Raw genomic sequence first — 27,660 nt, forward strand, 5'->3', positions numbered from 1 at the left:
TAACACATTACTGTTGATAACTTCAGTAATCGCATTACAGTTAGGCCTACTAATACAAAAATCTCTTGCGTTACTTGCGTTACTTGCATTACTGCGATCTGCATATCAGGAGGAGAAAAAAACAACAAATCAAACTTCCCTTTACAGTAGGCTACGTGTGTTTGCTTAAAGTTTTAACCATTATTTTATTTTGAGACATTTTGCTTACTGCCAGTACTGTAGCCTTGTTATGCTTGACAACTTTTAGGTTGATGTTCACAACTTTGTCAACTTTGTGGTAGCCTATTAAAAAGCATAAAAGAGAGATCTGTCCTCATTATAATAAGTCTGAGTTGATTTGGGCATATATATTGTTATTTGGCAAGTGCATCTCAGGTGATGTCACGGAGTAATCCAAAAGTAATGTAACTAGTAGTGTAACTAGTTACTTTCAGCCGTGAGTAATCTAGTAAAGTAAAGCTTTTTTTTTTAAGTAACTAGTAATGTGTAATCTATTACTTTTTTTGATTAACTACCCCAACACTGGTCGCATAAAGTTCAGATCTGATGATTTTTTGTTTTCCTTATGTCATTATACAACTTAAATTTAAATTCTGTAGATGTAAATTATGTGGTGTAGTGTTACATGCTCTATCCCTTTTTATTTCTCCCCCTCCACACAGATGGCCTCACCACCTGACCAGCCTAGAATTATGGTGCCCCCCTCTCTCCCTCCCCTCCCACTCCCCTTTCTCCCCCTGACCAGTCTTGGCATAGAGGCTTGGCATAGAGGCTTGTTGAAAGCGAACACGACTCCTTAACTGGGCCAGTCACCAAATTAGAGCCCCCTAAACTGAGTATCTTCTTAAGCATAACCCTTACATCAGCACTTGTTCCTGTCTCTTTCTGTCCCTCGCCTGGACGGCACACACAGACATGGTCAGTCCTCTTCTGCATGTGCCTTTCTTCTTTCCCTCAGGGACAACACTCTCTCCATTAGGCTTAGTGAGAGGGTTCTAGTTGTGTTTGTGACTATGGGTCTTGATTTTCGAGTTGATTTTGTGTGTTTGGTGAGGATGTGAGGAGTTTGGGAGAGAGTTGTCATGGCTGTTTTCAAGGAGACCACGTGCAGTGTAGTAGTGCAATGGCGTCTGCTTTTTTACTCGTGGTGTCAGTCTCTGAGTTCTCATGTTTTCATTCAATCCTCAAGATTCTATTCTAGTTTCTAAGTTTGTCCTGGGATTTTTAAAATGTGTTTCCTTAAGTAATTGTTTGCAATGGGGGACATCAGGAAAAAGTTTATTTTTTGTTTGGCAAAGGACGCATGTACATGTATGACTAATACAAGTTTTAAATAAACTTTCAGACAAGTAGTTCCAATTGTACTTCAAAAAGTAAACCTTTTATTATTATTATTTTAACTTTTCATGAGGTTTATGGGACTTATAATTATAAATAATTACATCCTGACATAATTACATGAATTTACATTAATAAGAATGTGATTAGCTTCCCATTCAAATTGTTTAATTTATGGAATTTAGTACATTCAGTTTTACAACTTTGTCTTTCAAGTGGTTGTGCTCCCTGTCTCTCATGTCTGCAAGTGAGATAGTGTTTGTGTGTGTACACACAGTAACAAAAACACACACAAACTGAAGACACACAACAAATTGTGCCACTTGCGCAGAGAAGCCGTTGGGCCAAAGAGGGGGGCAAAAAGACATGGCCATTCATTCTCAGAATACAGCTCCCCTCCTCTGTCTCTTGCCTCTTCCTGACATCTGTTCTGGGTACTTTGCCAGGCTAACATGTGTGTAGGGTACTCAGAGGACATAAACGTATGAATAGTGGTTTTGTGAATGGGGTATCTCTAATGCTCACTGGCAGGAAAAGGATCTGGGTCCAGATTTCACTTTGCTGTTGATATTAAAAATCAAGTTGGTGGCTGTTTAACTGACCTGCTCTATTGAGCACAGGTTTTCATGTACATTATTTATGATGTAATTTTTTATGATGGTGAAAATAGGGGGTCTAACAGGACATATGTTCCCCATGCCATAGCTCTAACATAGGACATATTTAACAAATGGTTGTGAGCATGTGTAAATATGTGTACAACTTTACTTTACTACTCCAGTCTCATCGTAAATTCCACGCTCCGCGTCATGGGCACATGGGCTTCCTGCCCCACAAGCGCAGCAAGAAGCACAGAGGAAAGCCCCGCACCTGGCCCAAGGATGACCCCAACCTGCCCGTCCACCTCACCGCCTTCCTTGGGTACAAGGCTGGCATGACCCACATCCTCAGGGAGATGCATCGCACTGGGCTAAGTATGTACACCCTGGGCAACAGTAGGGTTACTGGTGAAGTTATACATTGAAGGGATTCATTCCTGCATTCATAGTTTTTGAGAATAACCAGAGTGGATCTATCTTGTCTGAATGCACTCCTGTTAAGGGGTTTCAAGTTCAACTTTCGAGTTGTTTTCAAGTCCCTCATCAAAGTTAGTGGGGGTATTTAAGGGACATGTGACTTTCAATACATGTCTGGGTTTCTACAGTCATCAATAAAATGGGGCTACACTCCAGGTATTGTCTTGGGATTCTGTCATCATCCATTGTCTCTCTGTCTTCTGGGAGTTTTGTCTCTTCTGAGCCTGTCCCTGCTTCACCCCCTCACAGAACAGTCCAAGAGAGAGGTGGTGGAGGCGGTCACCATCATTGAGACGCCGCCCATCATTGTGGTGGGCATTGTGGGTTACATCCAAACCATCCGTGGCCCGCGCTCCTTCAAAACCATCTTCGCTGAGCACATGAGTGACGAGTGCAAGCGCAGATACTACAAAAACTGGTGTGTGTGTGTGCGTATGTGTGTTTGTACTGTGTATGTGACTTAGTAGTGTATTTGTGTGTGTTGGTAGTTGATACTACTGTTGTTAGCACAACGTTACCTTCCCCAACTCTTCCAGGTTCAAGAGCAAGAAAAAGGCTTTCACCAAGTACAGCAAGAAGTGGCAAGACGAGACAGGGAAGAAGCAGCTGGAGAAGGACTTTGCTGCGATGAAGAAATACTGCTCAGCCATCAGGGTCCTTGTGCACTCTCAGGTAAGCTCACATAAACTCTATGGAGTCAGTCTAGAATGTTCTATATTTTGCCCCTTAAAACCTCCCGTCTGAGTCCCAGGACTTTGTTTCAGAGTAGCATCCCACTGTGGTCAGAAATTGAATTACAGTATTCCTCCCCAAACGTCGGTCCTCAAGCAAGGGTCCAAGAACAACTTTTCCTTACATTCATTCAAACGGTGATACAATCTACTGTGCAACTATCCATTTCACTCATCCCTTCTATTATCATCAGTGATGCATAGTGACAGACTTGTGTTGAATGATTGACACACCACCATACCCCTGGGGGTTCACACACCTGACAACTACCCTACCCTAACCTTAGCCTAGCCTCTTGGAAAGAGCAAGGGTGGGGAGGAGTTATCCTTATGATCGGAAAGAAACCCTCCTCCGACCATCCATTCTAAATCTTCTACTCCCCGTCCCCCCCTTCCCCCCCTCCACTGCAAACAAATGCATGTGTCCACTCCACTTTCCACCCCTGTGTCTGGGAGGAGTGCTCCAGTATGGAGTTTCAAATGGCAGTTTAAAAATAATCCTTTAGGGCAGACACTGGCAGCACGTGGAAAGTAGCCACAGGGGAACGGACATGTTGGCAATAAACACCACTGTGTGTGTGTCTGTGTGTGTTTGCGCAAGTACTCTTGTGGGTATTGAAGTGTGTAGGAGTGTGGGTTTTTTTAAGAAAAAGCATGTATGAAGGCATATTACATCATGTTTATGTGGATCCATAAGAAAGAACCAGTGCACTGTTCCACGTGTATGTGGAAATAGTGCAGTAACTGAGCCCTGAATCCTGCCCCCTCCCCCACACCCACTACCACACACACACACGCGCATATACACACTCCAGGTGCGCCTGCTGCCCATCAAGCAGAAGAAGGCTCACGTCATGGAGGTGCAGCTGAACGGAGGCACCGTCTCAGACAAGGTGGACTGGGCGAGGGAGCGCCTGGAGCAGGCCGTCCCTGTCGCCTCCGTGTTCTACCAGGACGAGATGATCGACGTCATCGGGGTCACCAAAGGTCACGGCATGAAAGGTAGGAGGAGCCAACAGCTACCCTGCAGCTGTGATGGGGATAAGCAGCGATGGAGGAACGATATCGGTGGTCATTTGTGTATATCCTTTTTAAGAACGTTTGAAGGTTGTCTCTTTGAATGCGTGAAATTTGTTTGGTGGAAGTGTGTGCCGTGTGCAAACATCACACACACACACACAAACACACACTACACTCATAACCTTGTCATAACCTTGGCCTTGGGTCCTCACCTGTGTTCTCTTGTAGGAGTGACCAGCCGCTGGCACACAAAGAAGCTGCAAAGGAAGACCCATAAAGGCCTGCGCAAGGTGGCGTGTATTGGAGCCTGGCACCCTGCCCGTGTAGCCTACACCATTGCTCGTGCCGGCCAGAAGGGCTACAACCATCGCACTGAGCTCAACAAGAAGGCCAGTCTTACAACCTAGCATCATAGATGGATGACCGAGAAAATTTATTGTGTTTTTATACAATCTTCTTTACATAATCTACTTGACAGAACAAAATCAATTAACAGATTTCTTAAGCTTTCCTAAAACTCATTACACTTTATTAACGGTTTTCACATAGTACCAGTGTCTCTGAGTGTGGGTGAAGTTTATCTAAAGGCTGCCCTGCATCTACAGATCTATCGCATTGGTAAAGGGTTCCACGTCCAGGATGGAAAAGTGATCCACAACAACGCCTCCACCATCTTTGACACCAGCCAGAAGAGTATCACCCCCTTGGTACAAATCACCTCAACAGGACCTCTGTTCTGCTAAAAATGGGATTGGAGCAAATTGGGTTAATTAATTGGGATTATTCTCTATTGAGGCTAATATTTGGAGTCAGATGGCTGAGCGGTGAGGGAGTCGGGCTAGTAATCTGAAGGTTGCCAGTTCGATTCCCAGCCGTGCCAAATGAGGTTGTGTCCTTGAGCAAGGCACTTCACCCTACTTGCTTCGGGGAGATGTCCCTGTACTTACTGTAAGTCGCTCTGGATAAGAGCGTCTGCTAAATGTAAATGTAAATATTTGTTTTTTTTCTCTTATCGGTCTACCTACTCCTCTCCTCCCTACTGTTCTCCGTAGGGAGGCTTCCCTCATTATGGAGAAGTGAAAAACGACTTCTTGATGATGAAGGGCTGTGTGGTGGGACCCCAGAAACGTGTCCTTACGCTGAGAAAGGTAGAGAACCACCATGTTCCATGTAGAGAGCTGGACATTTGTAAAAATGTCAAATGAAATGCACATACAATGGTTAGAATACCATACTTCTGTGACTCTAATCTATAATGGTTGGGTGATCACGTAATAAGACAAATACCAACCTGCTTCTTAACCGTGCTAGTGTTCAACCAGGATAACTTGTTTGTGTGTGTGTCTCATAGTCAATGCTGGTACACACATCTCGCAAGTCTAAGGAGACCATTGAACTCAAGTTCATCGACACAACCTCCAAGTTTGGTCACGGTTGCTTCCAGACCGCCCAGGAAAAGAGGGCCTTCCTGGTGAGTGTGGTGTGTGTGTATATGTGTGAGACTCTGTGTGTTTATGTGCATATGTACTGTTGTGAGCTGTCCAGTGGGGTCTGATATTCAATCCTCTATGTTGATAGAACATCCCTGTGCAAAATGTGTGTAGCTTTAACCCCTGACCTCTTTGTGACCTGCAGGGTCCCTTGAAGAAGGACCTGAAGAAGATACCAGAGCCAGTGTCGGAGGAGTCCTAGATAGATTGATTTCTACTACTGAAAACACGTACAAAACATTAAAACAGTCTTACAACAGCTAATGTGTATCTCTCTTTGCTTTGTGAGTGAAATAAGAAATAGTCCAATATCTTTTGTATGAATGTATTTCTGTATGAAAAGAATACATTTGCTTTTCTAGGTTTAAGTAATTTGCTCTATCTCACAACACACTGAATAAAAACACTTTAAACGGATACATTCTTTATTGTCTTAAGAATTAAGAGCAATTAAACTGTACAAAGGAATCCATGCAGACTGAAAGTCAATACTGGCAAGGTGAGGGGTGGCTGGGTAGGGGAGGGGAGGTGGTGGGGGGGGGGTAGAGAATAAGAAAAGAGAATGGAAGAAAAGGAAGTTAAAGATAACAAATGCAGAGGGGCAGTAGTCCTCCTGGGGACACCATTTCTTCTTGCATTCAAACATCTTTGAAAAATGTTGGTCTTATCGTCAGCATGAATGTGCCATTAGAACAGAGCAGTAAGCCCCTTGTACCAGACAGAGTCCTGCTACTCAAATCCACTACCAGAGAGGAAACCCGTTATGAACTAGAATACACAGTCAGAAGAGAAGCATCCCAGCTCCCAGTTCATTTAACTAGTGTCAGTTCCCTCCTCTGAAGCAGTAGGGGGTGCTATAACAACATGGCAAGCGACGTCCATCATGCCTCTCGTTCTCAGAGTTGAGCCATGCTACTCTGGCCTGTGTCTGCATGCTTTGCTACACAGTACATACACACTTCCTCAACCCTGTAACAGAGTCCCAACTAACTGTCCTGGCAACGTCGGGCCACATTTGCTGAAGAATCCACTATCAGTGAACCCATGCTGGACCCACGTTAGGGGAGGATATTGCAGTTCCATTCCCGGACATTGTGTGATGCTACTCTGAAACAAACTCCTGGGACTCGTCTGAAGAATGGTGCGAAGAGAGGGCAGGGGAGTGTTGGAATGGCGGGGGGTTGTCCAAGCCAGAGGTCATTAGGGGGAGGTAGAGGTCGTCCATGTTGGGCATCACAAACACTTTCTGGAGGCGGCAGTGAGACAACAGTTATGGTTGAGAGAGGGCAGGACAGAACGAGGCTGGCAAAGAAGTGAGTCTTAGCCTGGCTACCTCATGAATTTTGAGTTGTATTTCTGTAATTGGATGTATTGGCAGTGTAGGGGGACTGACCTGGAATTCACATGTGAGCTTTCTCTCAATCCATTCTGTGACGTGTGTGAAGGTGACCTCCCTCTCTCCCAGCATGGGGCGTACACGCAGGTCCAACCTGGGGGGCACGCGAAAACTGTACCTGGAAGAGACACAAACACACACAAACGAGAAAAACATAGCACATGTTTCAGTTTGACCCAGAGCACTGTATCCGCATTATTTGTACGTCGCTTTGGATAAAAATGTATGGTAAATGAATAAAATAAAATTTCCAATGTACTGTGTTGTGGGTGTGCTCCAAGTACCATATTCTGTCTGTAGGGGGCGGTGGTATGTTGACAGCCAAGGTTCCAGAGAGCTCCAGAACTTCTACAGTCAGCATCAGTGGCATGTTTGAAACTTCTGCAATCTTCTTTTTTATGTACTCATTCTCCGTGGCCTTCTGGAAATACTTGGACTTGGCAATCTTGTCCATGAACCTCAGGATCTTTCTACTGGTGCTACCCCCATGTCTAAGGGGCATCAAAGGGGCAACCTAGTGGCATGTTCCAGTGTTTTTTTTTCCTTTATTATGACAGTACGTTATATGTGTTAATAAAAGTTATTCAATTTGGACTGGTGTCCATTAAAGGTCTTAGTGAAGGTATAGAAAGATTTGTCTCAATTGTTTTATTGTAAGTTCATTCCAAAAGCCTTAAATTCATGTCAGGGATTCTTATTTGATCTTATGTTACCCATCAGCCAATGGTGGTGTGCCTTTTTCTCCCGGGGTTCCTTGAGGCTCCGATGGAGGTAGATCCTCCTCGTCAGATGACCCAGCACTGGAGGACTCCTCATCGCTATCAGCCAACACACACAGCCTGGGTTTGGAACTAGAACACACACACACACAAAGTGAGATCCAGAGAGACTCAGAGTACTGTGTGTGATCTGGAAGGAACAGGATGACTGTGTCTTACCCTACTTGGCGGGCCTCTGGGATTCTGTGGGCCTCTGCCCCGCTCTCCTTGCCCAACTTACACAGGTTCATCTTAGTCTCCAGGGTCATCTGCAGGCAGCCTGCATACACCACCTCCAACTCCAGCCACAGGCCTGGCAGAGGAGAGAGAAAAAGAGAAACAGGCATGTGAATCTACTATTCAATACATTAGTGTGTTATATCAACCTATAATATAACATCAATTTATATAATAATAACTAAAGGACGTAGCTATTGGGTTGTCTTTCCATGAGCCAGGGACCACTTCAGATGGTAATGAAATGTACTGTAATGTTTTTCTGTCGGGTTGAGTTAATCGTAAAAGGATGAGTAAGTCCTGTGGAGAAAAACGAAAGTGTGGCCTAGCCACAACCTGTGGGACTTGTGTATTTGGATAAGCTGCGTTTATCTCTGTGTGTATGAAGTAGAAGATTGATTTTGGGAGCACACACATACACTTGCGCTTCCTCCCACATGCACTCTCAAAGGCACACATGAAAACATACTACAGATACATAAGAATGCATCCAGTCACACACACACCCTGCCTCACCTCGGTGGTCCAGCGATGGCTTGGAAGTGCTGAGTACCTGGGGCATGCAGATGCCCATGTCCAAGTCAGCCAAGGTCAACTCATTCATGAAGTACGGCAACTAAAGTGGGACAAACAGCATAGGGAGGACAAAGCTCTGTTTATGATGTGTTCCAGAGTTTAAATTGAAGGTCATTGAAGTAACTCTTACAGTTGACATTTTGAGCTGGATATGCGTTGACTGCGTGTTTGGTAAAACTGTTGTGACTGTGTGTGAGACAGGGAAATGGGTGGAAGCAAGACCAAGAGAAAGTTGCAGTACGTGGCAGTACAGCAGGGAGGAACTGCCAAAACATTCCCTCCCTCTTTCCCTCCTTCCTCCCCTCCTCTTATCTCCTTTCTACCTCCCCATCTTTTTCTCCCTCCTTTTCCTCTCTCTCTCTCTCCCTTCCTCCACCGCCCTCTCTCGTCCTCTCTCATCTCTCTTCCCTACCTACTTTCTCTCCCTCCCCCCCATCTCTCTCGGTTCCTTCCTTCCTCTCTTCCCCCTCTACCTACATGTGAGTGGATCAGCATTATGACATTGACCTTGTGTTCAACAGTATAACTGCCACTGAATTTCTAAGCTTAAATTGTCATCTATGAGTTAAAAAGCCCATTAAACCAATCGCTCACCAATCCATCCATCCAGCCATTCATCCATCCATCCATCCACCAATCCTTCCATCCATCCATCCATCCATCCATCTACGTTTCCTATTCCTCTCCACAAGACGCACCCTGATCTTGCTGAGTTTTTTCTGGATCTTGTGGGCCACCTGGTCAGCCCAGTACTTTTCCCTGAGGAAGTCCCAAAAGATGCGGCCCACCAGGGAGTTGACCCAGGCAGTCTGGCCCTCTGCAGAGCTGCCCCCAGCAGAAGCCTCTTCACTGGGGATCTGAGGAGGATCAGGAGGAGAGGGGAGACATGACAGACCCTGAACATTCTGTGAAAGGTCTACCCAGGTCCACAAAACTGTCTACAGTAAGCGGCATGGGGCTGTGTAAATAAAAACAAAGTTTTCCTAAGATCGCCTAAGATGTGAGTAATTAGTGTACCTACTCTCCTATTAACATCACAGCATATTTAAAAGAACTTAAAGAAACAAATGTCTACATAATTCGAGGCATGAAACACATCTGATTGCATCAGCAGCTATACACCATGTAGCTGTCCTTGAGAACATAAGCTGAGAACACAGGCGGTCCAACCCAGTAGACATCAAAGACCAGATTAACAGTTATGTAGTTGGTGCACTTCCTACCCTGACTGTTGCACTATAAATACCCTCGCCAGGTGATATTTGATATTTTCCACGCCTTAAGATTTTGGCATTTGGTCCACTCAGCATGCTATGGATTGTTTGGCTGAGTAAGGCAGGCCTGTAGCTGTGTTGATTTAGTCAATTTACTCAATGTCGGTTTTGATGAAAAATGGTATGACAAGCACAGGTTAAATTGAAAAAAAAACACTGAGTTGCTGATTCACTGATTCACTGAAAAGAGCTGTGCCGGTGGAATCTGTAGAAATGTTGAGGTAATGCGTTGTAGGACATTTCTTGTTCCATCAGCTATCCACAGTCAAATCCTATAGAATTACTGAGGCTACATGACTCGTCAAAAACTGAGAAGTAAAATGATATCTAGATATTAGTGTCTACCAATAATTTAGCATTTAATTTAGCATTTAACAATAATAATCCCAGGCTCTTGAGGTATACATAAAATCAAGTCACAGATTTGTTTTATCTGTTAACTTACTCTCTTGAGGACTGTGGGGCTACCGTGGTCGCTGTGGCAGGGGCTGCGGGTTGGACTGCTGCTCTCTGAGCCAATGAGACTTGTCATGTAGGAGCTGTAGTCCAACAGGACCCTCTCTTTAATGCCCCCTGCCAGATCCCGTAGGCCCGTTGGAGGGACCAGGTCCTCAGTACTCCCAGAGATAGAGCCTTTACTGCTCATAGCTTATGGAGAGGGGGAAACAAAAAGAGGAATTGAGAGAGATGAGAAGGGGATAGAGGAAAGGAGTGTGGCACAGATTTTATGGCAACACTGGACATAATATTTTTTTCTTACCAGATTTGGAGCCCTCTATACTCTGGCAACTTTTGAATTCAGGCCTGGAGGCAGATAGGAAGTGCTGGAACCACTCCTCTTTCTCTCTTCCTGTACGGCCAAACAGGTAAAGGGTGACGGGCAAGTCAGAGAGTGTGTCTGGTAACGTCTGTTTGTCCGTCCTCTCCTCCTCCTCCTGTCCCTCTATCAGGCTCACTTCCTCCACCTCTCCATCTGCCAGTATGATGCAGATGGGATATTTCTTGTTCCAAACTCTTTTTCGCGCAAGGACAGGGGGCAGTAGAGAGACCTGATAAGAAAAAGATGATGATAAGAAATATATTTATTGACAGATTTTTAATTTCATTTAAACAAATTGTATTGTTTTTTTTTTCATTGTGTCTACTTCCCTTTCTACAGGTACCTGTCATCCTGGTTTCAAAGGATGACAGGGAAAGCTGCATTTTCAGTGTTATACGTATTTTTAGCACATCTATTTTCTAACAAAGTCATGACACAATGTGAATAGTGAAGGTCCAGAGTTCAGGTGACTTTGTCTTTATCTCATGCTCTCTCTTTTGTCTCTCTCTTTTTCCATCAAGGGGGCATGTTCACCTGACCCTTGGCAGAAATGTTTGTGTGTGTGGATGGGAGGGCAGGAAAACCTATGAGTGTGTAGGTGTGTGCACACACTGTCTGAATGTGTGTGATTTTCTGTGTGTGTCTGCATCAGTGTTTGCCTGCGCTGACCTTGCAGTCCGCCAGCTGGTAGGTGCGTGAGCGTACAAACACGGCCTCGTGGGAGTGCTCTTCAAAGGTTGCCTGCCGGGGTATGTTGGTGCGTGGGTACGCTAGGTGCAGCCGGCTGCCGTCCAGGGTGGCATACACCGAGTGGGTGAGTGATGGGTGGTAGGTCTCTGGGTCATAGGCATGTATCTCGTTCATCCAGCCCTAAACACACACAGTACATCATCAGGCTAGAGTTATGGTTTCAGGGTTTAAAGCAAGCCAAACACGGATGTTTGTTGTCCACGGCATTAGAAAACAAAGGAACACGTCCCAGAAACCCAAACTGTGATGAAGCATCCCAGAATAATTTCAGGTCAACGCTACTGAAGCGTGATAGGAAATCCTCCGTGCTCTCCACGAGAGACAGCAGAATACATCTGCCTCATGTAACTTCAGGACACTGGCTCCAGCGCTGCAGGACGTCAGATAGAGTAGGTATGTGTTTGTTTGTATGTTGCTCCACTGATGAGCTCACCTTGAGTGAACTCTCTCGCACTGTTGGCTGAGGGAGTCTTGGAGAGCTTTTGGGATCTGCTTAGCTAAGACTTTACTTGGACAGTGCCCTGGAGATTATCTGTAGATTCAATGAAGGAATTATTAGGAAACTGCATCTATGCTGATATGCCATCGATGGTTATGGTCAAACTGAGAGTTACTCATTAGTCATTCAACATTTGATAGTTTACTGAGCATCCATTCAGCATCTCTCGACTATCTAAATAAATGTCACTCATTTTCAGAATGAGTCAAATACATTTTCTTTGTAAATGTATTTTGTTTAGTGACCTGTTGTAAAGTATATTCAAATGAATCATTTAACAATATCATACACACCACTGATCTGATTAACGTGTCAATAAGATTCAACTTAATTGTTCATGCAGCTTTATGCCAGCTCCCCATTTCTCTCACGTTCACTGGTTCTTTATCCAGTGTATCACATGGAGCCAAATCAGCATTACTGTAGGTAAATAAGCCTGAAGCTATCTACATCAGATCTTTCCCCCTCTCTGTGATGTATTTCGGGAGATAGAACTCTAGGTTAGGGCTTAAGTGGCCATCCTTTTGCATTCATCTGCCTCACTGGAATCATCTGTTCACCTACTAGGCCAGGGAGCAACACAAATATTATAGATTTGAACCCAACTGATTCAGCTCTTGGGATATGTGAGTCAAATGCTGATGCTAACCAAAGTGAATATCAGATATCATTGTGAGGAACCTTGTATTTTTTTTCTTTTTCTACAAGTTAGAGTTTGTATCTCAGCGAGTGAGAGATACAGAGAGAGGACAGAAAGAAAAAGTTAGACACACGGGATGAAGGAATCACTGAGAAGGATGGAAAAAAGCAAAGGATAGAGAGAGTCTCTTTAAGCCCCTCAGTCTTAACAAATCAGCACCTGGCCTGATTCATTCTTGGCTAGACTGAAACAAAGGCTTCCTTCCAGCACACTGTAGTTGTTATGTAGCTCGGGACAAGACTTGTCCTTGCCATTGCCTCTTACTCGCATTCATACACCAAGATCAACATTCATGAATAATTTGCTTTGCTTGTAATTTTTTGTTGTTAAATTCAGCTTGTACCAAAGCATTATGAATTGTATGTGTGTGTGTTGAGTGTGCGTCCTGATTGCAAACCTATGTAATCTATCCTAGAATTTGTGCCTGAGCTAATGTGTTTGTATCTGTGTGCCCACTACCGTACTCACCTCCAGGACCTCAGTGTCCCTCTTTGCCCCAGATAGGGGGATGGAGGGCAGGTTGTGATGTTCACGAGCTCCTGCCTCTGCCTGGCTCCTGGGGGACCACGCTGACTGTCGAGGGGTCAGCACCAGCACTACCAGGAGCCCCAGCATAAAGCCACAGGCCAGCCCAAGAGACAGTCCTGTGATGTAGGACGGCAAGGGGAGCACAAAGAAGCCGTAAGCCAGCAGACCCACCAGGAAGAGCCATCCACGGGGCACAGAAGCCCCAGGAACCCTGACCGGATGGGAACTCCCATGGACGTCGGCCTCCTCGGATCCCCCCTGAACCTCCACCACCTCAATCACATCCCCATAGGTGCAGATCTCAAAGTGGCTGTCCCTGCTCGGTGTGCGTGTGTGTCCTCGGTGGGGGTTTTCTGGGGAAAGAGCCGCTGTTTTGGGTGTCCTCAGGGGTGTTTCACACACGCTCCTCACCTCCTTCTCTGTCTTCTTCCGGCACCTGGGACCTTGAGTGTGTAGACTACCGTCCTCACTGTTCAAGGGAGTCCCACTCCCACCTCCTGCACAGGCCAGGGGGCTAGGTGAGTCCCCTGCCCCAGCACACCTTCTCTGTTTGGGACTCCCTGAGCTCTCCTCCCCCATGATTTTATTCAGCATGCTGAGGGGGTCCTGCATGGCCTCTGAGAATTTCCTACGTGTGTCCTCAAACTCAGCAATCAGGGAGCTCCCCCGGGGCTCTGTCGGTGAGAGGTCAGTCCAGGCATCCTCCTTACTCGCTGCCCCTGCTCCAGAAGTGGCCTCCGGAAGCTTGGGCTGAGTTAGCTGTTTCCAGGGGTGCATATGGAGCTTGGAGTCTGACTTGGAGAGGTTGACCTCTGGCTCGCCATGGCGGGAGATCTCGGTCGAGAGGGATTTGACCAAGCTGAGGAGAGGTTTGGGTCTGATGGAGCCGGTCTCTTTGGAATCCAGTTCAGTTGACGAGGATTTCACCAAGCTAGTGCTAGAGAAGGGCCTGGCTGAGCATGCTGACAGGTCTGCCAGAGAGCCTGGGGAAGAGGGGGAAAGGGGAACATGGAAGGTCTTGGAGTGGCGCCGCTGGCCCAGGTCCAGACCCAACTCAAATCCCAGGCTTGGATCTGGCCTAGACCCAGCTTTGTCTTTGGAGAAGGCCACCATTGGGCCCTCGTCCTGTCGGTTAAGGCTAAAAATGAGTTCGCTCTCCTCCATCTTGTCACATTAAGTGCCTCCCTGTTCAGGCTAAGGACACATATCCACCAACAGATGGCCACAGGTCATAGTCATTCGGCAAGGTTTACAGCCTGAACCCTAAGGGAAAAGGCAGAGAAACAAACAAATGTTCATATACATTCTCTTTCATCAATATACAGACAATAGTAATATCACCCTTATTGACGCTGATAGTTTAGCTGCTGATCTTCATTCCAACTGGAATTTTCACAGAATAGACCGATAACAGTGAGAAGCCTTCAGGATACAGACACTGCTGGGGCAGCTCTCCAGCTCTGCCCTGCAGGACTGTCCATCCTACCCTGCTGACAAACACACTCCGCCCACACAGCATCCAGTCATCGCTAGCCTGTCAACACAGTGGCTGTTTACAGCCAGTTTACAGCCTCAGTCTGCTCTCCTCGGCTCTCCTTCTCCTATTTCTCTTCTCCTTTCACCTTACATCACAGAACTTCCTCTCATTTCCCCCTATTTTTTCCCTTTATTCCCACTACCTCCCTCTTACCTGATTTCTTTTTCTCCTCACATCTTTCACTAACTCTTATACTCCCCCACGGCCACGTCTTTCCATGTTCTCTCACTAAAACCGGGGAGTCAGGTGGCTGAGTGGGTAGGGAATCGGGCTAGTAATCTGAAGGTTGCCAGTTTGATTCCCGGCCGTGCCAAAATGACGTTGTGTCCATGGGCAAGGCACTTCACCCTACTTGCCTTGGGGGAATGACCCTGTACTTACTGTAAGTCGCTCTAGATAAGAGCGTCTGCTAAATGATAAATGTAAATGTAGGTCTGGGTGATAACATGAATAGACCCGAGGTGGTAGACCGGAGCTGGGTGGGCCTTTTTCACCTCTGAAATAAGTAGGCCAGTACTCAAGATTTTAATCCTGTAGTCAATCCCAATCAGACACCCCTAATCTCAAATTAGCAGACAAGATTACAGGGTTAAAGAGGAGCTGATGGTAGAGCTTCAGGTAACTGTATAAAAGAAAGCTCTGGAACCTTCTGTGGCTTCAATAAATGCCTAGGAGAGGTGCCGTAAAAGTCATTGGAAAAAGTACATTGTATTATTGCTATGAGAACATTAATCATAATCCTGCTGGTCGTACATCTTTCATGTTGAGTGACAAAGTGTAAACAGCAAGGATAAAAAGTTCAGGTGACCTTGTGTCTTTATCTTGTTCTGTTACTCTTTTTCTCTCTTCATCTACGAGACAATGTTCTGGACATTCTGCTGAACGAGACAGAGAGCGTTTACCTTCTTTGTGGAAAAATGAAAAGCTCTTCCTTTGTGGAGATTCTAAGAAAATGTTTCATAGGATTTTAAGACATACATACACCCGTAAATTGTTTTTCAGTGGGGGTGTTGAACATTAGCAGAGGTTTGATGTTTCTTCTGTTAGGAGACTGGACATCCAGCAGATAATATGAAATGAGAATCTCGAAATGAGAACTCAGTTGCATATAGGCACATACCCAAATACACATACAGTATGCCTTTATGCTTGTACACACACATGAATGCAAACACAACACACACACCCTCATATTTCCATATACAATATGAAGGTTTTTATAAAGCATCATTAACTTGACTTGTGACACTGGCACAAAACAGAAGAACAAATAGACAGAAAGAGGGCAAGTATCTCCAACGTCACATTTCTCTTGCTATCTATATCTCCCTCTCACACACACACCAAATACTTTGCATACCCAAATCACAGGTAGAACAAAAACATGGTATTGGCTGTGTTTCTGTGTTTCTCAGTTAAAGGCCCAGTGATGAAGCCTCCTTCCTCCAGAGCCTAAAACCCTTCCATTAGACATAAGCACTGTGCAAATGGCTTGTCCTTTGGGGAAGTGAGCCTTGCTGCGTCCATCCAGAGTCTAACAAATCATTGCCAATTCTGTATCAAGCAACAGAAACATGGTAGACATCCTCATGACTAGACACTACCTGACAAAAAGTGGATTCCCTTTAATCTCCATATTTTCAAAAGGCTTTATGACAGTGCATGTAGAGGCTTAAAACTGGGGCCACCCAGTTTTCATTGGGTTACACAGTTAAAACACATTCACACACAGACATATAGACACACACAAATCGGTAGCAAAATGCACACATTCACACACATGTAAACACACTGTCACAAGTAGTGACAGTTGATTGAATGACCTGTGGTGAGACAGTTCAGCCTCCCTCAACTGACAAATTATTATCAGACAAAGCTGTGCTGGGCTCACATAATCCACTAAAAGCGACAAATCATTTATATATATTCTTATGCAGGTCCTGTCTGGAGCTATGCCACTCTTTATCATTGGGACATTGAAAGTCCTGATATACACTCAGACACACAAAGTACAGTAAATCATGGGCATAACAAGGGGGGCTAGGCCCCCTCATTTACATGTCCATCCCCCCCAGATTTTTGATTGCTTAAAATAAAAAATGTAGGCGTTGTTGAGATGTATACTGTATATATGTTTTTTTTTTATGCCCCCTCATTTTAAGATGGGACATCCCCCAAAATAAAATTCTGACTATGCCCTGGTAGAGCCTACTACCAGTCTGCCAGCTTGCTATAGCTAACATATTAGCAAGCCAGAAGTGAGATCTCAGCCTCACCCCCTGCCTCCTGCTTCTGCCTAATCTATTAGCCATGTCCCTACATTAGCCTGATCAATTTCTACTTCACAGTTCAACTGAGATCAGTCCTCCGTGCTGACCTGGCTGGAGAAACGTCTCAGTCAGCAGAGGCTTGGCTGGGTTTCAGGCCTTCTCCACTGTTTTTACAGAAGAGAGACAGGTAGCTGGGGAGTGTGACAGTTACTGATGCTCTAGATGGCTGCAACTCCAACTCCTGACTCCAACTGAATTTGGGGTATGATTATCATTTTTGTATGTTTGTTTTGTATGTTTGTGTGGGTTGTGATGAACGGTGTGTGAAGGTGTCTTTGAATCCTCACTTCTAAGATGGACTTGTCAAGCATGTTGGGTATATGAAAACAAATCTCTCATGTTGCAGCAGGAAGTACGTAAGAGGACAGTCATGTTGACAAAATCTTCAAGGTGCAGAGGCTGCTTGCTTTGTTTGAAACAATGGTATTAAGGCCAATTAGGCCAATTAGATTTAATCTTCTAAGAACCAACCAACCATTTAAAAAAAAACTGCAAACCTAACAACCTTTTCCAATTCTGAGAAACAAATTATGATGAAAAACAAATTCTAATCTTGATTCAGTTTTTATTTTGACCAAAATAATGCAAGTCTCAGGATGTAAACCACAGTAATGCTCTTAGTGACGGCAGTCCTAAATTGGGTAGCCAGGGAGAAGCAACACAAGAGGTTCAGCAGTGGATTCCAGGTGAAGATGAAAAGACGAGGACTGACTTTAATGGTCTTAGTGAGACCAGAGAAGTCTAAAGCAGGTCATAAGTGGTAAATCTCAACACCCCTGAAAGAGCAACACATCCTGCCAATGCCCAATGATGACTTGCCTGACTCAAGTCGTTTGCATGTGAGTTTGCTGTAGCATGTCCTTGTAGGATTATTTGGATATGTTCGGACATATTCTGATGGTGGTGACAGACGCAGAAATGCAGTGATTGGTTAAATTCAGAATATCCACTTTGTAACACTCCACATTTTATGGATGGTAATTTCTTGCACTTTGCTGTCTCAAAGTATACTGCTTGACCTGCATGACACCCACACACACTCGGATACCTGTGCTTCCTGTTCTCTCTCCACTGTCCAAGTATGACCCACACTTTGGCTAAGTGTAACACACGGTCAGTGCCAGTCCTAGCACATTTGGTGCCTAGCCCCCCCCCCTCACGGGGGCGCCAACCACAACACGGACATATGACATGCCGCGGATGGCACCCTCTGCTGGTAGTGTGTTTGAAACTGAAGGATAGTGGGAGGGTTAATTTAAGTGGATGCACTTGGGAAATTGCCGCCCCCCTCCTCATGCCGCCCTAGGCGGCTGCCTATGTCGCCTATAGGAAGGACCGGCACTGCACACAGTATTTCTATAGCCGCTGAGATCAGAGGGTTGTGGATTAACCGGGCGATGACTAATTGACAGACCTTCTCTATATCAGACAAATAATCTGATGGGATTATCACCAGTTATCATGGATCTATGTGCAAGCCAGAGAACGTTTGAGTTTAAAGTTCAAAGTAAAGTGGTTTTTCCACTTTATGTGTTTTGATTGAAATGTGTATTGTTTGGATTGAAATAATTGTTTTTCCAAATTCTCTAGACATGATTGTTTATATTTCCAGTTCTGGTTTGAATTTAGAAATAAAAATCGATATTCACAGTTAAGTAGTTGTGTTCTTATCACTAGATAATCTAGTGTGACAATTTACCCGCCGATGGGGCAAATTGTCACAAGTGCACATTCTCTATTCAACAGTCTACAACTCCGTAATGAGATAAGATATGAAAATGTTATGAATACAACATATGTGCCCAAGACTTCCTTCTTTCATTTGGTATTGGTATTATACCATTGTGATGTATGGTGCTCAGTAAATGTTAGACAGTGTGAAAAGTGTGACAACATACCCCGTTCTCCCCTGCAGCCATGCTCTCCAATGTTTTGGCTATTTATTCTGCACCACAGCCATTTAGTTAGTATTTGATGTTTCCAAACCTGTGCTAAGAGAGACAATGGGCCTGCATGGCCTCTACAATTTCAAAAGGATTCATTTCCATGCTGAAATCCTGTGAAAGACTTCCTCTTAGTTATTTCAAGAATGTCAGGCTACAGTAGTAAACTCACCTTGAATTGTATGAGTTGGTCTAAGGAAGAACAACATGTAATTCTTCTATTTGATTGACAGGTCTGTCAAAAGAAGTCCAATCGCAGCCGTCGAGCTCGGAAGTCTGTTGCGGCGACAGTAATGCACTGCGGAAAGCGCTGTACTCTGAATGAATGTTGCACAGCGATCCACCACATAGCCTACCAAGAGCTGGTCTACAGAAATCGTAATTTAACTTTTCTTGGGTTGAATCCGTGAGCGGTTTATCGTGTTTTACTAAACGACATGCAGGCTACATCATATTTAGTAGCATCTGGTCTCCCATTCATAGACTTTCGGGGATAAAAACGAATCCTCTTCATCACACCACTCTGCGTAGACACCGAAGACATGTGAAGCCGTACTAGCCTGCTCTGCTTCCCCTTCAAGAAGTGCCAAACGACTGCTGAATAATCTGATTATTAGAGTCCTGGCTGCAGAGCGAAACTCTAATCCAGATTAACCGAGTTGACAGTACCACGTCTGTTGTTGATGCGCCAATTCAAAACACAGGGAAGGTAGTTAAATCTTTCGCATATTTGCCCTTGCCTTAAAACGGCTATTTCTTGTCAAACTATCACCTTTTATCAGACACGTCAGGTTGTACACTACTCTAAGCAGCACTATTGCCACTGCAGTGAAGTCCTGTACGCATAGTTATGCAATAGATAGGCTACTCATGATAGAATTACATAAAAACATTTAACTAAGCTGCAATGCAGTTTATGATCCAGGCCTATAGTATTCATATAACAACAATATACATGTCAAATATATTGTAGTTATACGATCCTGGAGAGGTATAAATACCGCAAAGTGATAATAACGATAATAATAACATGTAGGCCTATGGATCTGTCAATCCCTCCCTATGAATAGTTGAACCCTTGTTCGAATGCCTCTTGATGGAGCTTGAAACCTATCAGGAGTCTGACTGGAAATGGCCAACCTTCCTGGTCGCCACAGAGGGGGTCCAAGAGGGCAGTCCAAACAACGGCACAAACACATTAAACTGACCTTCAGATGATAGGTTCCATTAGCTTGAATCAAACAGGATATACAGTTGCCACTTTGTTCTGGTTCAGGTTTGTATGTTGAATGACGTTGAATGTAAATTAGTATTTCATAATAACTTTACCTTTCTGTGGACTTTCTATTCAGTACCAATACATCTATTCCTCAGACATATGTTTCCGATGGCCAGGCAACCATTGATAAGGGGAGGGGGGTGGGGTTACGGCTGTTATTTTGGCTGTAACAGAAATATGCATTTGGTCACCGTTGGTTGCATGTTATTCTTGGCAGGAAAATATAGTAGTTTACCTTTTGTTTGTTATCAAAAGACTGAGCACGTAACCTCATGTTTTCAGGATATGTTCCCTGCTCAAGGGAAACAATGAAAGGCAACAAATAATTTTGCCTTTAAAAAGTTAGTGTCTGAAAATCCCTGTGTCAGTTTACACATCAAAAACATGTCCAAAATATCCATCCCGTAGTGCTCAGGGGCAGCAATTATATTTGTAGCTATTTATCATTGCAGATACATCTGTGAGGATGCACAGTTGTAAGGCACAGTTGTTAGGCTCTCTTAGTCAGTGGTGTATGATAAATATTGCATCATTACAGTTAGGCCTGTGGCCATAATTAACCTAAATTTGACTAAACAACAGTTTTAGAAATGTGCTATCTCATTCTCACCATTATTCTATAAATATAACTTATTTTAGAGTTCTTTCCCCTGGAACAGATTTCATGTTCCAACTGAGGGGGGCTGGCGCTGTCTTAGTGTCTAGGGCTGCATCAAGTACCCTTTTTTTGCTCTGCTAAATTGCTGCACTAGTCCAGACTTGACCGGTGGGGATTTCATTCTAATATGACTGTAACTGTTAGCTGCTCCTGGCATTCTCTAATCCCTGCTCTCTTTCCTCTATCCCCTCTACACATCCCCTGTGGTGTGGGGGGTTTGAGCTGTCAGCACCTGCCTGGTCGTCGGTTTGCCAACACTGGACCTGGTTGCCAACCGGAAACCAGTCTCCATGACGGGCAACAGCGAGTTTCCCGGTCCCTTCCTACATCTACCAAGTTGAACAATGGATTTTGATGTTTCAAAACCCATTAACACTTCCCTGCTGTATGACTATGTTAAGCCTGTGTTCTGCTGCTCTCTTTCACCAACCGTCTCTGGAGGAGGGGATCCCTCACTGAATTGCTCCTCCCAATGTTTTTCTCCTGCAGTGAATTTTTCTGGGAGTTATGATGAATCCTTAGTATATACATGGTAAGATTGTGGGTAGGCCATTTCAAGAAATTCCAGAACTCCATTTAACCTTGAAGATTTATTAAAACCTGCATAGCTCTTTAACAATGACCATTTTAAGATTATGTTAGGAATATATGAAGAGATGAAACTATAAATAAATAAAATACTGTTCTTGAGAATATCTCTCTTTGTAATTAGTAAAATACATTTATTGTCATGTGCACAGTAGGCTACTACACAGGGTCATTCGGGAAAGTGAAAATCTTCTACAATGCGGCATAAGGGGGGGGGGGGGGGGGGGGGTGAGTGGATGGCTTTAGGCTTTTATGATTTTCCAAAGAATAGAACCCTGTTTCATTCTACACTTCACTCTTAGTATTTTGTGTAAATCTTTGTAGTAAATGAGCAGCAACAAATGTATGTTGTATGTTTTTTAATACATTTTTAATTTAATCTCTTCATAATAATAAGGGAGGTCAGATGGCTGAGTGGTTAGGGAATCAGGCTATAAATCAGAAGGTTACTGGTTCGATTCCCGGCCGTCAAAAATAACGTTGTGTCCTTGGGCAAGGCACTTCACCCTACTTGCCTCGGGGAATGTCCCTGAACTTACTGTAAGTCGCTCTGGATAAGAGCGTCTGCTAAATGACTAAATGTAAAAGTAAATAAGTATGCATACTTATTTAAAATATACAGAAATATCTCTAGCTTGGTCTAGTTATATAGGTCTATGAGAGAAATGTTACCCTTTCTAGTTTCTGGTACTATGGAAATATTACCACCTTGTGGTATAATGTAGGAACACAAGTGGTGACCAAACTTGGACAATTGTTATGTGATGGCTAGAATCTTGGCTGCGCGTTCCGCGAAAAAGTAGTGCTATCTGAAGTTCAGTGGCTGCCAACTGAAGGCTAGGTACAGTAGAGTGAAGGGATGTCGTTTTGTTCTTTTTTCGGTGGAGAGGTCTTTAAAGACCACTTTAAACCAGGTCAGTGCCTAAAAACTACTTATGCTAGGCTAGTAGCTCTCACTAGCGTTGCAATGTTGTAATAGCTGTCTCTTCCCGTACTAGTGTTGGAAGTGAAGTAACGTAATAGCTAGCAGATTATTTGGGGCAAGACATCGACATGTCCAATATCGATCATATGTTAATATATATACAACTGTCAGAAAGTTTCGATAAGAGGGTGTGCTAAACTATGCTAAATCTAATAAAATGTTGTACTGTACTCTTGCACAACAATAATTATTAGCTAGCTAGAGCTACTAGTAGCTCCTGTACTGTACAACAGTGCTAGTAGCCTACTAAGACCTAGACTAGATATTATCATTAATTACGCAACTGTTACAAAAACTTGGACTTAGACAAAAAAACCTGCGCATATAATTATCAATACAATGAAATATACGTAATAATGGAAAGTAATACATTGCAGTTATATCCATAGATATATATAAAGACTAGATGTCTTACGGCGGAGTCTAGAACGTCCGCACATGGCGGCCATCTTGCCACAGTCAACTCGCTCACCCATAACATTGTGTTGATGCTACATGTACTTTTTAAATGACCATAACTTGCTAAATTTTCAACCGATTTTTAAACGGTTTGGTTTGTTTATCAACGTCAGAGATGTCGTTATGCCACTGCATACTTATGAATAATTATGTTTTTATTTTTTATTTATAGAATAGAAGTATGCAGTGGCATAACGACATCTCTGACGTTGATAACAAACCAAACCGTAAAATGTAATGTAAATGTAATGTAAATGTAATGTAATGTAAATGTACATGTAGCATCAACACAATGTTATGGTTGAGCGAGTTGACTGTAGCAAGATGGCCGCCATGTGCGGACGTTCGACTCCGTTGTCCGGCAACGCGGACAAGACATCTACCCTTTATATATCTATGGTTATATCAGTCAATAAATGAGTAGCCTACCAATGACAAGTCATCGGAATACCATGGATTAATGTGTGTGTAATATGCTGCTTCGTGCTCTCTGACCTCTCTTCGACCCTATCGCCTCTACCCAGGTGTGTATGTGTGTGCCAAGTGTGGCTACCAGCTCTTTTCCAGCATGTCTAAGTACGAACACTCGTCCCCTTGGCCAGCATTCACAGAAACTGTTCATGATGACAGTGTGTCTAAGCATGAGGAGAGACCGGGGGCATACAAGGTAGGCTCATGCGGATGATACACTCAGACTGGCTCGTCCATCAGGGTATAGTTAGTAGCCTATACCATGGATTATTTATGATGCTTTTCTTAAATGAAATGCATTACGCAGAATTGTGTGCGTAATAAGTTTTTCTTGCATTTTTGAAACGCATGTTTCAGGTACGTTGTGGGAAGTGTGGTAACGGACTAGGCCATGAGTTTGTAAACGATGGACCAGCCAAAGGACTCTCTCGCTTTTGAATATTCAGCAGCTCCCTGACGTTCATCCCTAAAGGTGCGTTGTAATGGAATTATATTTGAAGATCAGTTTTCAACAGTGCTATATAAAAATACCTCTCTCTCTCTCTCTCTCTCTCTCTTTCCCCTCAGATAAGGTGGATGGACAGTAAGGGGAGCAGATGTGTTAGGTGCATGTAGAAATTTAGAAGTGTTTGGAGAGTGTCTGGACAGGTAAATGTGGGGACAAAGGATGAAGTGTCCTGGTCTAAAGCCCAGACTGGGACCACCAGGACACCGATGGACAGTGACCTCACTAGAAAGCAAATACAGTGGAAGACTCAGTAATATCAAATATATACAATGACATATTTATGCACATTAACCCCTTTGATACGCACAAAGTTCTGACTAGGTCTCAATATGCTTGATATGCAATCATGGTTTCATCTTCTAGCTTGACCTCTCAGTCAAAAGGGGATCATTACTGCTGTTTTGTGTCACAAATGTCAGAATGAATACAATTGAACTTCTATTGAAAAACAGAAATGATAAAATAGCTTTATCAACCACCGCAGCACCAATCATATGAATCATAATTATAAATTCATATTTTCTTTTGGTCTTATAATAAAGAATATGCAGAAGAATGTACATTTTTGTTTGAAAAAAAAAATCTGACTCACTTTGTTTCTCTGAATCTGTCACTTATATCAAATGGTCATATAAAAAAAGTAATTATATCTCACTGACCCTTGCATCTGAACTTTTCCCTTTTCCATGCGGCTTAACATTTTAGTCATAAAACACACTGTACTGCCACCTTGTGGCACGCTGAGTACTGTTGCGAAACCACAACATTTGTAATTTGATCCAACCATAACAGTTCCATTTTTAGACGGACAGGCTTCTAACAGGGAAGGAAGTGCTGACACTCACAAGATTGAACCTTTTCTGATATAGCTCATATTTATAATATATCTCTTCAACAATGGAGGAAATGTCCTACTGTTCTTTCTCCGGAGGAGAGATTTACAAAGATCACTTTCAGCCTGGTGAGTTGTATGATAGAATGACTTGCATCTAAACAGCGCACTATATTACACAAAATGCTAGATCCTGTATGTATACTGAGCAATGTAGCGACTGCTTTAATGCTTGCTTCTCCTCTCAGGTATATATGTGTGTTCAGATTGTGGATACGAGCTGTTCTCAAGTGTGTCCAAGTTTGATCACTCCTCTCCCTGGCCAGCTTTCTCTGAAACCATTCATGAAGACAGTGTGGCCAGATATCCAGAGGCTTGGGGGCCTATAAAGGTGCTTTCTGACTTACCTTGGGCATGTGCAACCCTACGTAGCTGTCAACACTTGAACTACAGCTAGATGAAGTGTCACAGTAACTGGTGATGATGTTTGGTAGTAAACGTTTGTAGAGGCATGTCACCTGGATGTTGTTTTTTTAGGTTTGCTGTGGGAAATGTGGGAATGGACTAGGTCATGAGTTCCTTCATGATGGACCAAAGGAGGGACTATCACGCTTTTGAATTTTCAGCAGCTCACTGACGTTCGTCCCTAAGGGTATGAATGTACTCATCAGACAGAAGTCAAATGTTGTAGGTATGCCTTTGAGTACAAGAAAGGAATAAAGTATTTTTATGGTTTTACCCCCCCACCTCTCTACCCCCCCCCCCCCCACCTCTCTTTCTCTGTCTCTCTCAGATAAGGTGGATGGACAGTAAGGGGAGCAGGTGTGTTAGGTGCAGGCAGAAATGTAGAAGTGTGTGGAGAGTGTCTACATGTGGGGACAAAGGATGAAGTGTCCTGGTCTAAAGACCAGACTGGGACCACCAGGACACCGATGGACAGTGACCTCACTAGACAGCAAATACATTGGAGGACATTTTTATGCACATTAACCACTTTGATACAAACAAAGTTCTGACTAGGCCTCACTATGCTTGATATACAATCATGGTTTCATCGTCTAGCTTGACTTCTCAGTCAAAAGGGGATCATTACTGCTGTTTGTGTCACAAAAGGACTTTATGCGTAACTTTCTACGTGAGTGTTTGTTAATGTGCCATTACAGGACTCTTTGTTGGACAAAGTTTAGTTTTAATCTCTTACATACTAGACACAATAAAATGATTGTTTAATTGACTGTCCATATCACTTACAAATTCCTTCCGATGCCATACATGTATTGGTTCTGAACAGAAAGTTCATTAATTTTGTTTATGAAAGACGGACCTAAACTTCAGTTTGGATGAAGGTACACTAGATGGAGCTAGATTAGAAAAGACAGTGGCTGCTCCATCATGGAATTTAGAAAAAAGTCTAAAATAGGATTTATTACAAAGCACACAGGTTCAACTAAATTAATGACCGTTTTCTTTAAGACAAGCTTTACAAGCTCAGAATGTGATGGGCGATTAAGGCGTCTCTGGCAATAAAAGATGTAATATGCATGCTTATTTGTTAGTAGGCCTACATCATAACCACACTATTTAGGGTGGAGAGCAAAACAATGTATCAGTGTGTCTTTAACACCACTTCTACTCACAGCCACAGTGAAATCCCAAACAGTGGGGTTCAAGGGCCCCACTGGTGCTTAAGTCTGTCTGAAGAGCAGGTGCGTCTCCGCTCCTTTCAAAGGGTGGGGGATCAGAGGTATGGAGTTCAAAGGTACATTGTCAAGTGTGGGATTATGGCAGGGAATGCAACTGCAAGTTTTCTCATAGTTCTGAACTGTGGTTTTAGTACATAGTTTTATTTAAAAAATCTGTGCTCTCTGGCCCTTTCAAATCCTCCATGTATTTCACAGCCACAGCCACACAATACATCACAGAGAATCGAGCCAGGTATCTTAGTAACAAAAAATGCATACTTTTCATAATGAGTATGAGCCTAGGGGCAATCAGCATTTCTAAACACACTGGATTAAGTCTACAAATCCAAAAAATGAAATGGGCAGTGACTTAAAGCATGTCTAATCTCTTAGGATAGTTAATTGATGAGACATGTTTTCCTTCCTCTGCTTGAAGCCTGGAGACCCACGTTGTTGACCTTACCTCCTGCCTTATTAATTGGCAGAGTAATCCTTTCCTTATGTCTCCTCCTGTTACTGGAGTAGACTGCTCACATGCCTGTGTACTGCCTTCTCTCTGTACACCTGCATGTACCATACGCTGCAGACAGACACAGCTGGCATCAGGGAGATGAAAGGTAAGGTGAGGAGAACGCAAGGGGGACAAGGTAAAAGACACAGATAAAAACTGAGATACAGTTTTTATCAAAGACAGAGAAACATGATCTAATCTGTTGGCGACACACAACCCTGTGTAATGGAATGGTACCTGTTTAAAATGGCCAGGACCATGGCACTGCTAATCAGCTGCATGCCCAGAGGAAGTGAGCAGGAAGTATAGAAACCGTAACCCCTCTCCAATAACTGAGACAAACTTAACTGTCAACCTTTGTTCTCTTCCCTTGACCTCCAAGGGCCTATCTAATAACAATGAGAGGAACCCCTATTTAATTAGAATACTACTGCTAGCTAGTTCAAACACTACACCATGAACACATGTCCATGCCATTGACTCATTTCAAGTCACATCTTGCTTTAATGAGACTGGTCACTTGCCTGTGGAGGCCTTTGCGTAAACATCTTCTTAAACTTGGAGGCACAAAACACTATCTGTGTATTCGGAAGCACACACACACACACCCACCCACACACACACACACACACACACACACACACACACACACACACACACACACACACACACACACACACACAC

The 27,660-nt window shown here is 43.7% G+C and overlaps 4 protein-coding genes across 6 annotated transcripts; 3 read left to right on the forward strand and 1 right to left on the reverse strand.

The window, feature by feature from the left end:
• Positions 1-773: 773 nt before the first annotated feature.
• LOC134012637 (large ribosomal subunit protein uL3-like) lies at positions 774-5,914 on the forward strand. The gene is made up of 10 exons (XM_062452172.1): positions 774-918; positions 2,120-2,312; positions 2,664-2,832; positions 2,951-3,086; positions 3,961-4,147; positions 4,394-4,554; positions 4,771-4,872; positions 5,218-5,313; positions 5,517-5,636; positions 5,801-5,914. The coding sequence occupies exons 1-10, from the start codon at positions 916-918 to the stop codon at positions 5,855-5,857; spliced, it is 1,224 nt and encodes a 407-aa protein (XP_062308156.1). The 5' UTR covers positions 774-915; the 3' UTR covers positions 5,858-5,914.
• Positions 5,915-5,998: 84 nt separating this feature from the next.
• Positions 5,999-20,059, reverse strand: LOC134012611 (testis-expressed protein 2-like). 2 transcript variants are annotated; one of them, XM_062452171.1, is made up of 12 exons: positions 19,176-20,059; positions 13,134-14,456; positions 11,386-11,586; positions 10,657-10,945; positions 10,342-10,544; positions 9,321-9,479; positions 8,563-8,662; positions 7,990-8,122; positions 7,765-7,902; positions 7,336-7,542; positions 7,049-7,169; positions 5,999-6,901 (listed from the first exon to the last, which is right to left on the reverse strand). In XM_062452171.1, the coding sequence occupies exons 2-12, from the start codon at positions 14,355-14,357 to the stop codon at positions 6,758-6,760; spliced, it is 2,919 nt and encodes a 972-aa protein (XP_062308155.1). In that variant the 5' UTR covers positions 14,358-14,456; positions 19,176-20,059; the 3' UTR covers positions 5,999-6,757. The 2 variants fall into 2 exon arrangements, with proteins under 2 accessions (XP_062308155.1, XP_062308154.1); XM_062452170.1 differs by lacking the exon at positions 19,176-20,059 and having other exon boundaries at positions 13,134-14,838.
• Positions 20,060-22,279: 2,220 nt separating this feature from the next.
• On the forward strand, positions 22,280-26,018 carry LOC134012649 (methionine-R-sulfoxide reductase B1-A-like). Of its 2 annotated transcripts, none has more exons than XM_062452188.1 (4): positions 22,280-22,442; positions 23,497-23,639; positions 23,801-23,915; positions 25,577-26,018. In XM_062452188.1, exons 1-4 carry the CDS (start codon positions 22,388-22,390, stop codon positions 25,594-25,596), a joined length of 333 nt encoding a protein of 110 aa, XP_062308172.1. In that variant the 5' UTR covers positions 22,280-22,387; the 3' UTR covers positions 25,597-26,018. The 2 variants fall into 2 exon arrangements, with proteins under 2 accessions (XP_062308172.1, XP_062308163.1); XM_062452179.1 differs by lacking the exon at positions 25,577-26,018 and adding an exon at positions 24,011-24,498 and having other exon boundaries at positions 22,290-22,442.
• LOC134012662 (methionine-R-sulfoxide reductase B1-A-like) lies at positions 24,751-25,401 on the forward strand. Its single transcript, XM_062452199.1, has 3 exons — positions 24,751-24,912; positions 25,032-25,174; positions 25,321-25,401. The coding sequence occupies exons 1-3, from the start codon at positions 24,849-24,851 to the stop codon at positions 25,399-25,401; spliced, it is 288 nt and encodes a 95-aa protein (XP_062308183.1). The 5' UTR covers positions 24,751-24,848.
• Positions 26,019-27,660: the final 1,642 nt, after the last annotated feature.

This window comes from Osmerus eperlanus, chromosome 2 (genome assembly GCF_963692335.1).
Source record: "Osmerus eperlanus chromosome 2, fOsmEpe2.1, whole genome shotgun sequence".
In the NCBI taxonomy this organism is placed as follows: Eukaryota; Metazoa; Chordata; class Actinopteri; order Osmeriformes; family Osmeridae; genus Osmerus; species Osmerus eperlanus.

Coding starts and splice junctions, on each gene's coding strand:
- LOC134012637 (XM_062452172.1), top strand. Junction 4,555..4,770: donor GCACTGAGCTCAACAAGAAG/GCCAGTCTTACA, acceptor CTGCATCTACAG/ATCTATCGCATTGGTAAAGG. Junction 5,637..5,800: donor AGGAAAAGAGGGCCTTCCTG/GTGAGTGTGGTG, acceptor TGTGACCTGCAG/GGTCCCTTGAAGAAGGACCT.
- LOC134012611 (XM_062452171.1), bottom strand. CDS start 14,357: ATGGAGGAGAGCGAACTCATTTTTAGCCTTAACCGACAGGACGAGGGC. Junction 10,946..11,385: donor ACCAGCTGGCGGACTGCAAG/GTCAGCGCAGGC, acceptor TTTTCTTATCAG/GTCTCTCTACTGCCCCCTGT. Junction 7,543..7,764: donor ACACCACCATTGGCTGATGG/GTAACATAAGAT, acceptor GATGCCCCTTAG/ACATGGGGGTAGCACCAGTA.
- LOC134012662 (XM_062452199.1), top strand. CDS start 24,849: ATGGAGGAAATGTCCTACTGTTCTTTCTCCGGAGGAGAGATTTACAAA. Junction 24,913..25,031: donor CAAAGATCACTTTCAGCCTG/GTGAGTTGTATG, acceptor TTCTCCTCTCAG/GTATATATGTGTGTTCAGAT. Junction 25,175..25,320: donor AGGCTTGGGGGCCTATAAAG/GTGCTTTCTGAC, acceptor TTGTTTTTTTAG/GTTTGCTGTGGGAAATGTGG.